We start from the raw sequence: 11,092 nt of genomic DNA, 5'->3' as shown, positions 1-11,092 counted from the left end.
TCCGTGAAATCTCATCCACACATGAGCTGAGGTGTGTTTAGTGTCTGTGGACATGAACAAGGTGGAAAATTGCTCCACATTCCACTGTCCAATTTTAGCTCTGTATCATCTTGTCATCACCAGGTATTGATGAAAGTAGAACACAGAATAATGGTTTTGCCAAGAGGTTTTAATGACAGTTGTTTTGATGTGATAAATTTCCACACTGTTTAGGATTTTATATCTGTGCATGTCCATTCACATGCCTGCAATGCAAGTGAATGGGTTTAATTTGACCAAAGCTGTAATTCAGTTGTCAATATTTGGCAAACATAATGTGCAAAACTACATGTAAGCAATTAAGTTGCAAAAAGTAGCCTATTGTCTTTGGTTACTGGGATATTTGTTCAATTCAATTCAATTCAATTTTATTTATAGTATCAATTCATAACAAGAGTTATCTCAAGACACTTTACTGTGTTGGTTGTTCACCAACAAACTTTTTAAGAGTAGTTGCATCTTGTTGCATTAGCTCAGGTGCTGTGTACAACAGGATTTCTTACAAAATGCTAACTAAAAGTGTCAGTTTGAGGATGGCTGGAAACTGATATCTAATTGTTATTCACCCTCAATCTCCTTTCCGTCCCGTAATGCCTAATAGATGACTTGCTGACTCGTTCTCCTTCCTGTCAAGGTCAATTGTCATCCCCTTGGTAATTTATAAATAGCACATGGGCCCTTGTGCCTCCATTTTTCAGGTGATGGATGCTGCAAACCTTCTTAGACCAGAAAGGTTGAAACAATAAAGCTGTTAAACCAAACTACATTCTGCGAAAGAATATTTTATAGATTCGTTATCCATGTGTTCAGCCTCAGTAGCTGTTACATCAGCATCATCCCTCACTCCACAGCAGACCTGTGGCAAACCAGCAATGCAGCACATTCAGTTATGAGAAAAAAAGTGGTTGTATAATTTATGCATTTTCTTGCCAATGTAATCATTCTGTGTCAACAAAAGGATAATGTGTACTGTTCTGCAGCTGGGGATAAAGCAGTGTTACTTACATGAGCCATGCAATACTCCTTAGGATACACAAAATCATAAACCTGTTTGTTGAACAACAATCTCTCAGCATGACTGTGTATCCGGTCAGTAACGGATCAAATCTGCTCTGTATCGATCTCTGCATGCATTCAGAGGGACTGTGTGACATCTGCAGTATGAGGACTAGTGCTGTCCTGTATTTGTACTGAAAATATTTAATAAAACATTAAAGTGCCCAGACTTTTTAAATAAAACTCTCCCCAAAAATCTAGGGGTGCTTGAAGCAAGTGGTTCGAGGCTACATTAGCCGTTACTGATATAACACCCGGAATGTCAGAGAACTGTTTGCGATTGGCTTGAATTGTGGGTAGAACAGAGATTCAATGTAGTCTTTTGAGACTAAATTTGAAGTGTTTTACTTTTTCTTATTACATTCTTATTAAGTGGTGTGATTGAGGACAAAATGTGTTTCTATTGAATCTTCACAAATACCTTTGCAATAATAAATCTCTCTTTAGCTTATTATTTAAACCTACACTTTATAAGTATGTTCTATGAGCTTCTGTTTATATACTTATACTTCAATGCACTGGTGATCTGCAAAGACATTTAACCTGTAACTCAAAGCTCAATGTCCAACAAAGGTTTTTGTTTTAATGTCCATTACCTCTGAGGGAAGATATATGTACTGTATATATTATATATCATGAAGATTTACTTTGCTCAGTCTTTCAAAATACTGTTAGCTGTTCCAGAAAATGCAGGAAATGCTTTGTCTGCCTGCTCAGGTGCACTCATCTTTCATGCATGACGGGCCATATGAAAATAATATGAAAACTGTGTTTGCATGTGAGTTGACAATATAAGTGCCCCTTTCTGTGAGTGTGAAGTACACCAGAAGAGCATAGCCCACTGTCACTCTCATCACTTATTGAACTGTGACAGCCGTTCACCGCGCACACAGTTTCCTCCTCCGCCTGAAGGAAGGCAGCAAAGAGATGGAAAGGGCAAGAAGATGGCAGAGAGTTCAAACTTTAGTGAGAATCTCTGTCACAACAGACTCTCATATGACATTATAGCGAAACGTCAAGAGGAACTGATGTGAAGGGACGCCCAATCATCCAAATTAATCTGTATTAGTAAATGCCCTGCCACGTTCTGTGAGTGCCTCAAGAGGCTGTTGGATTTCATTTGACATCATCGTGATATGCTGAGGGCCATTACTCTATTCTCTTATTTCATTTCAAGGTAAGGCTTCAAAACAAAACTACAAGTGGTCTGTCAGAAAATCTGTGCAGCTTTCAACATGCCAACAACAACTTAAAGCCTTTATTGCACAGCATCTCTGAATGTGAACAGATCCTAGAACAACATACCTTTTATTTCACATAATTTTTCACAATGTTTTGTAGCTCTCTATAGCCATGAGATGGCAAACCATTTCATGCATGAACATAACATACTGTAGGTACAGATTTAATGTAACACACACACACACACACACACACACACACACACACACACACACACACACACAGTAAAACAAGGTTGTATTTGTTCCGCAAAATTGAACTTATGATTAGCTTTCGCTGCTGGTTAAACATCAGCTACAGTTTCTTTGTTTGACACTGATATGAATCTTTTCTCTTTTTTCAAATGCATGATTGTGATTAACAAAGGACAACCATACATGGTAGTAGCAAGCAGTCCATGAACATATTAAAAAGTATTTGTTTTTCAGAATAAATGGACATATTGTCGATGTAGGAGTCCAATTTTTACACATAATGCAAAAAGGATTCATTTCATCAAATCAGCTGTCCATGATCTCTCTGATCTCTTCTACTTACTGACATTGATAGGTCAGTCCTTGCATGGGAATAACGGGCTGTGCATTTCTTTAATGCACTGTACCATTCAAACAGGAATCCATCCATGTTTTTTAATTAAATAAACCTTTTTAATTAAGTATAATAATAATTTTGCCTTGCAGTGGTTTGAGCTTTAAGTTACGTCAAACACTCATACTCCAGATTTGCTTTTATGAAAACTGGCATTTTAAATCACCATATACTGGACCAAATGGCTAAAGATGAATGTTGTTTTCTTTTGCATGTACATCTCATAATTTCTATGAGTTCCACAAATTATGTTGCATGGCATTCTTACTATTCTATATTGTCATATACTTTTAGAACTTCATATCCAAAAATAAATACATAAATAAATCTTATGGGAGACTGAAGAAACATTCGTTCACGACCTGCAGCACTTGAAGCGCACAAGTTTATGGAAAGCTTTCTTGAAGTCCTCATTGGACATTGTGTATATGATCGGGTTGATGAGGGAGTTCAGATAGCCCAACCAGGTGAAAAAGTCAAATAACTCGGGGTTAAAACATGTCTCACACGTGGCCACCACCAATGTGTAAATGAAAAACGGCAGCCAGCAAACGATATAAGCGCCGAGGATTATCCCCAAAGTCTTGGTCGCCTTTCTCTCTCTGGCTGCTGAAATGCGCTTTTTCTCCAAAAGCGCGTCCGACAACGTCACTTTCACCTGGTTCTCGCTTGTTGAAGACCCGGTGTCGCTGGACTGGGTGTCGTGTCTTCCGCACTGCAGAGATGTTGTGGACGCCACGGATCCCGGGGAGTTGGTGACCAGGTGCGCAGAGGTGAGTCTCTTCCCCACCTTCTTGGGGGACTGCTTCAGGATCCGTTTCCGAGCCTCGACGTATATCCGTCCGTAGAGGACAATGAGCAGCAATGTGGGGATGTAGAAAGCCCCAAAGGTGGAGTAGATGGTGTAAAAAATATGATCCGTGTTGACGCTGCAGCTGGTCAGCTCCTCCGCCTTAACCTGCCTCCAGAAGAGAGGAGGCAGGGAGATGGAGATGGCGATGACCCAGGCTGTGGCCACCATCCCGGCCGCGCGCCCCGGAGTGCGCTTTTTGGAGTACTCCACCGCGTCCGTGATGGCCCAGTACCTATCCAAAGCGATTACGCACAGGTGGAGGATAGACGCCGTGCAACACGTTATGTCCGAGGAGAGCCAGATGTCGCACACGATTTGCCCCAACGTCCAGGTGTGGATAACCGTGTAGAGGACACAAATGGGCATCACCAGAATGGACACCAGCAGGTCGGTGATGGCCAGAGAGGCGATCAGAAAGTTCGCAGGAGTTTGCAGTTTCTTCGATTGGGAGATTATCGCTACGACAAACGCATTGGATAAAGTGGTGGCGAGTGTTATGCCGGAAAGAATCACCGCCAGACTGATCTGATAGGCGAGACTCTCTGCGCTGACATCCACAGTGGATGGATCAGGAAGACAACTGCCGTTTGTGGTGTTCACCGGCTGAGTTAGCTCGACTTGACCGCAGCGCTCCATAACTTTTAGTCACTTTTTCTCATATTTGATGTCACCCTCTGAGATGTCTGTCATTTAAGGTGCCCTTTCTCTTGATGGACGTCTCTTTATCCGTGCCATCCGGTCACATAAATGACAAAATGGTGGTAAGTCTTAACATGAAACTGATTCCTTTCTTCCTCATTTGCTTCTGTTAGCCTATTTCAAGTATGTGCAGATGTCACATTGGTAAAGCAAATATCCACTGTTCAAACTTTTCCGTTTTTTAGCCATAAAAGAAAACTTCTTAACTGTTGTAAGCCCACACAACAGGCAGAAAAGGTTTGTATGTAAATGTAAATGATGAGCAGTGCTTCCTGATGTCCCAACATCTGGGAAGATGTCACAGATAATCCGCATGTAGGGCAGAAGATCTCCAGAGCTGTTTCCTCAGGCCCCCTGTGGTTGAATGGTGAGTCAACCCAAAGTCTCAATTTTATACAGACTCTGACATCAAACAAGTACCACTGATAACAGCATTGCTTTCTCTCTCTCTCTCTCTCTCTCTCTCTCTCTCTCTCTCTCTCTCTCCATCCTTATGAAGAGTAGGCTATCTGCTGGGTCATAGTGCCAAGAGTGTCTCATTTGTCACATGTTGTGCACCATGACTGATAAAACAAAAAAAAAAAAAAAAAACTTGTATCACAGAATATAAAACCTGCCACTGTCAATAATGGTAATTTATAAAGGGTTATAAGTTGTAACTTATGGCTTTATTAACAGTTCCAATACTTTACAGATCCATTAAAATCATCTGGGGGAACAACCTTTGGTTGCCAGGTTGTGAAAAGTCTCTCTGGCAGTTGTCATTAACAGTCAAGTCATATAATAACTTTAAAAATAGCATTTCATAAATTGCTTGGAACACACTACAATACTAGTGTAGTTGTATGCAGCGTTAAGGCATTTTAAAGTATTTATTAATGCACACTATTTGCCAAAAGTTATAACTTCTGCTATGATGTAATATTCTATTATATCACTATTGTCATCCACCTTTTTATACAACAGACTCCACGTATGGGTGCCAACAGGAGGAGTTATATTGTTGACAAATATATTTACACTCAATCTGCTTACAATTACATTATATTGTGTTTCTGTTGTTTACATTATTGTTTATATGAATGCTAAATATGACCATGTCATCTTTGTATGCTCCAGTTTCCATGAATTAAAGTCAGAACATTATAAAGCATTTGTAAATGATTAATAAAGCCATAAGTTACAACTTACACTCTATAATGAGAGCTTTCTTAGGAAGTGGTGTCATCATAGCGTCTTTTTAAATAGAAATACTGATGGTTGATGCAACGATTCTTTTGACATTTGGATAGAAGATTTAGTATGAGGAGTTCACTTGCATTGAATTATGCCATTTTTGGCACTTCTGATGTGTGCTAAGGTTGTCGTAGATATTGACATTGGGTCACTGCCAGTTACACATGACGCTTGAACTTCTCATGCCCAGTCAGTCTTTCAGGCTTGTCAACCCCCAGCAGCATGTCCAAACACACACGAACACAGGCACACGCACACACGCAAGCACGTACGCACGCACACCCCGGGGCAATGTCCATTTTTCAAACTGAAATGGCTCAGAGTAATGGAGCCAGGAGAGCTACAGGAGTTCAAGATGTATTGAGCGTGCACATAGGTAACTAAGCAACAGTGGGCTCTTGAACTTTTGACCTGCTTCAGCCAGCAGCTCTGCTCTGATGGCTCCACTGTGCTGTCAGGTTACAGCATGTTTCTACATAGTCATTACTAAGGACATAACAACGGTAAATTGTTTTTTTTGTGGAAAAAATATATTTTGGAATATTGGATTGTATGAGTTCAACAATCGACTAGTGTGGACTTCACCGGAAAACAGGAAATAAACAGAAGTATGAATTGACATAACTTTTGTGGCTTTCTGTCACATCTACAGCAGTCGCTGTGTTCACACAGAAGGAATCACTGCACATGGGAAGGCACTTTAAATGACATTTTAAACATGTTTAGAGGCTAAAAACACATTTAAAACGTGCCCTGTTTAAGCTTGTTGGGTGCTTACTCTAGCAGGAGGATAACACGGTGTAGGCAGCACCTATAGTTTGTTTTTTTTCTCTACTGACAGCACTCCTAATTTCCAAACAGAGCTACATGTTGAAATTGACCGGAATTCTCCTTTAACAAAACTGCAACAAATTATTAGATATATATAAATAAATTAAAAAATTAATAATAATAAATTAGATAAATATAAATCCCCACTGATGATAGGCTTTCTGGCCTATAGGTCAATAAAATAGCAGCCAAAGATGCACTGAGCAATTTATAAAATTGTGCCAACAATTAATATTTTAATAGCTTCTGCAATAAAGGTATGTATAAAAGCTTTAGGCTGTCCTAACAGTTATTTTAGGCCCAGTTTTATATGCAACTTCATTTGAAACAATATAACTTTGCTTAAAAAAATGTTGAAGACCCCATTTTTAGAGGCGTTGAGGAAATATTTTAGAAAACATTTAATTGCATCAACATGTTTGGCACCTTGGCCTTTCAGCTGTACAACTTCAACTTGAAATATATCGTTCAGAATAAGGATTCAAACACAATTTTCCCCAGAAACAGAATACAAGTGACCATGATTTAATGCAATGAAAATGTCATTGGCAAACACCTACGTATGTGTGCTTAAGATATACTTTGGAAGAATATGTATTATCATTTCAAACTGTACGGAAGATAGTAACATATTTTAAATGCTCTTTCACTGTCTGGAAAACAAAGCAATGTACAAGAAAACAAAAGCGGGGTTCTTTGCTGCATCTTGAAAATCTCTGTCCAAATATTAATGCTTCTTTAGAACGCATTCTAGCCCAGAAAGTAAATTTGAGTCCTTAAACTACCCTAGTTTTGACACAAATGCTTGATAGTTGGGGACTTTTCAGCAGCATCCAGTTTGTAAGGACAAAAAAACTACAGCTATATCAGGACCACGGACAGCTCCTCTTTTTTATTCTAATCTATATTATAAACAATATAAAACCTGCTGGAACTGAAAAAATAAAGACCTTAATTCATGGTGTCTATCTTAATAGCTTATTCTGGATAATAGAGGTGCCTCATATCATTACTAGGTCTTGTGCAGTCATGTGGATGTATTTGAACATACCACAAATCTTAACGTCAACAGACACTCCTTAGGTCAGTAGGTCATGCTCTTGAGATCACTTAAGATCACTGTTATTCTCCTCTACTTTAACGTCTGTGTGACTGTCATGACAATCATGAAGATGATGATGATGATGTCTGCATGAGTCTGTTTTAATCCCACTTAGACTGTGATCCTTTCCCCCTCACCAAAGACCCCAACAATTGACTTCAGTCATTACTTACATCCTTGCTGACAGTACCATAGCCAAGTAATGAGACAATGAGCTGTAAGGTTATAGTTAGGGAAACTTTGGCCAGACACCAAAATGCTCTAAATCAAATAAATTATTTAGGTGTATTTCGTTAATTGACAAGGATATGCTTTAAAGCCTTCTACAAGCTGTAATGATTGAAATTCTGTTTGGGGAAATACTGAAATAAGAGACCCTTAACTACAAAATACCCACCAAACCACTCTTAACTGTGGCTACGCTTGCTGTTGTTCTCAGCAGTTTCATTAACCTTTGTCGTAAACTTCAGACAAGCCAATTCAAAAAGAAAAAAAATGGCAAGAGCAGTTGTGTCAAACAGTTGAGCGTCACTTAGAGTTTAATGTACTATGAAGGTAACTCCCTGGGGTGCAAATGACTGATGCATTCATCTGAACTTACAGTTTTAACAAATACTCTATGGCAGGAAAAAAAGGAACAGACAATCAAAGTCTCTAAACAGCATTGTGCTACTGGGCGGGTGTAGTTAATGTCACCCTAGAACAACAGTATCAACTATTTTTTTGATTGATTGCAAATGCATGTACTTGACTAATGCATTCATGTTAACTGCAATTCAGTTTTTCTGCATTTAATCTTCACTTTATAAGAACTTTATACTTGCACTTATGCACATGGAAAGACATTTGCAAGCTTTAAAGGTCCCATGACATGGTGGTCTTTGGAGACTTTTATATAGACCTCAAAATTTGGCCTTAGCGCAGAATCACAGCCACTGGAGCCAGTCCCACAATGAGCTTTCCTTAGTATGTGCCATTTTTGAGTCTGTAGCTTTTGAGGAGGAGAGGGGGAGGCAGAGCAGGATACCCAGGGCTCGGTTTACACCTATCGCCATTTCTAGTCACTGGGGGATCATTGGCAGGCTGGGGGATCTCATATTAATGTTGAAAAACCCCATGAAGTGAAATTTTCATGCCATGGGACCTTTAAAAATCCTTTTACATCTTAATGAGCAAGAGTCAGGTTGGTGATACTCATCTGGGAAGAATGAACAGTGTGGTGATAAACCACTTTAACTGACTCAAATACCAACATTATCCAAAAGGCATACATAAATACCATTGACACCTTGGAAAATCACATTAGCAATGGTCTTTTTCTCTTATCCCAGACAACTGCTTGTGGTGTTAATGAATCTAATATCTCAGCTGTTGTAGAACACTGTCAGTAAGTAATGTTGTAAAACCTGATTATAGTGTATATTTTGCTCCTGTTGGGCACACCAGATTGTTTACTTTTTGGTGAATTCAAAATGTATGTTGGTGAAGTGAAACTATGTCCTCAGAGATTTCTGTGGTTGTTTTGAACAGAATTCCCCTGCAGGCAGCGACAAACAGCAATTATGTCTCTGGATCCGAGCTCAGCAGAGAGTACCGTGAGGCAGTACTCAGCGAAACAGACCCTCCTGTGAGTTCATGATTGTACCCCTTGACTGACCACGACCGTCTGGCACTGCTAATGCATGAGAACTGGGCCCAATACAGCCACCATTACCACTGTTTACACAAAACACATGCTTGTTACTGTCATCCTAATGTTTGTTTTGTTTCCCAGTTGTAGTTTTTTGTGTGAAAAGGCTTTGGTGTGAGTGACCCAGTTCAGCGGCAGCAGCAGTGGCAGCAGCAGCAGCACTGGGCAATTTTTGTGACTCGGTGTCTGTTATCTCCCCTCACCTCTAAACACATTGCAGCAGAGCACAGTAGCTGGCTACATCCAATCTCACACTGGCCTGAAAGTCCTATTTTTAACTTTGGTTAGCTAATAAGGTATCCAGTGAGACTTAAAGTTGATATATTATACCACATGCAAGCACAGGGCAATTTTTTCAAACCTTTTTCTTTACAATTTGATAAATGTTGCATGACTATTAAAACAAATGGTAGAATTCCCCAGATAGTGTAGTGGAAAACTAACTTGAGTTTTACAACACAATCTTGCAGTGAAATCTTTTAATGAATTGAAATAAATTAAATAATAAGTAGAGTTTTGGGCTGTTTATTTGTATTTGAATTCATCCTCTTGAGCTGATTTAAATTACAGCTATAACTTAGTTGCCCCTGCACAATTTTTACCTTAAATACTAGACATCTGGCAGGGAAAAGGCCATGTGAATTTCTGGCATGAGTTTATCATTGTTCAAATGAAAACTGCATTCTCGTGTGGAACCTTCCACACGAGAATAGTTAGTTGGCGTTGAATATTGAATAAGCTGTAGGTCTGCAGTACAAGTTGTCTGAGATTTGCAAAGTACACAGCTCCAGGTTGAGCTATAAACATAAAATTAAATTAGTATCACCTTGCTGTCATTATGGCTAATGTGTTAGAAAACAGTTGCTTCAGTAGACACAGAGCAACACTCACTTGTATTAGGAGTTGTGTTTCTGGCCACCAGACCATCTAATATTAATTTCCCTTTTATCTCTGTTTTGGTTCTCCACCACCTACTGATAGAAATATCTGGCTCTTTAGCTGCTAATTGCTCCTTTATTTTCCCCAGCTAGTTGCAGACTTTGTATGTCTGCTTTGGAGGTAGATCTGCAGAACTGCAGAGAATATTTCACTCAGAGTGACAACCCCATCCTTTGTTCATATACAAAAAAATATTAGTGCAGCTTTAAAGTGACATTCAGGTAAAGACACATTAGCAAGATATAAAGAGTAGACTCTTCAACAAACACTTATTTACACTTACTCAGAGTGAAGTTTAATCATGAGCACTTTTAAAACAATTTTAGGGGTGGCCTTTTAGTTGTTGTGGACTTCTATTTCTATCAATAACTGACAGCTGTAGAGACTGAGACCAAATAGGGCAAACGCAAATCAGGGCAGATCCCTTGTTGATGTGAGACTCAACCGTCCCTCTCCACCTACCCAAAACTATTGCTGTAGAAAACGGCTCCATCTTATCCAAGTATTTATTGTATGAAATGAGACTCTAGAGAAATGAGCAAGCTGAGCAGCTAGGTCAGCCATGTTTGGAGCCTGGATCCTAAAAGTTATGAAGCTGTAAAAAGCAAGCAAGTATATATATATAAGTGTTTAATAAAGATTCAGTTTCATGTTGATGGCACACAAAAAAAAAGGTCAGTTCCATTTAGGTTGAGTTTGGTCACTCAATTTAATAAAAAAATTAAGTAAAGTTACGTTACCTACAATATTTTATCAAGAAAGTTAAATAGTGTTCATAAACTTTTCACTGTCAATATGATATATTGTCATACATTAA

At 39.1% G+C, this 11,092-nt stretch overlaps 1 protein-coding gene and 1 long non-coding RNA gene across 2 annotated transcripts in view; one reads left to right on the top strand and one right to left on the bottom strand.

Annotated features, from left to right (window-relative positions):
• LOC116670088 (uncharacterized) overlaps positions 1 to 6,397 on the top strand; it is a 9,315-nt gene extending 2,918 nt beyond the window's left edge. Inside the window, exon 3 of the long non-coding RNA XR_004326940.1 lies at positions 6,386 to 6,397. This is a non-coding gene — a long non-coding RNA (uncharacterized LOC116670088). The remainder of the gene's footprint in view (positions 1 to 6,385) is intronic.
• On the bottom strand, positions 2,345 to 4,826 carry htr1b (5-hydroxytryptamine (serotonin) receptor 1B). Its single transcript, XM_032500387.1, has one exon. The coding sequence runs from the start codon at positions 4,412 to 4,414 to the stop codon at positions 3,281 to 3,283; it is 1,134 nt and encodes a 377-aa protein (XP_032356278.1). The 5' UTR covers positions 4,415 to 4,826; the 3' UTR covers positions 2,345 to 3,280.
• Positions 6,398 to 11,092: the final 4,695 nt, after the last annotated feature.

The sequence above is a fragment of the Etheostoma spectabile genome, chromosome 20, assembly GCF_008692095.1.
Source record: "Etheostoma spectabile isolate EspeVRDwgs_2016 chromosome 20, UIUC_Espe_1.0, whole genome shotgun sequence".
Lineage (NCBI taxonomy): Eukaryota > Metazoa > Chordata > Actinopteri > Perciformes > Percidae > Etheostoma > Etheostoma spectabile.
The sequence above is the reverse complement of the archived record's forward strand: the minus strand, read 5'-3'. Positions and strand labels throughout refer to the sequence as shown.

Bases quoted from the DNA above. Each gene is read 5' to 3' on its own strand.
- htr1b (XM_032500387.1), bottom strand. From the start codon at position 4,414: ATGGAGCGCTGCGGTCAAGTCGAGCTAACTCAGCCGGTGAACACCACA.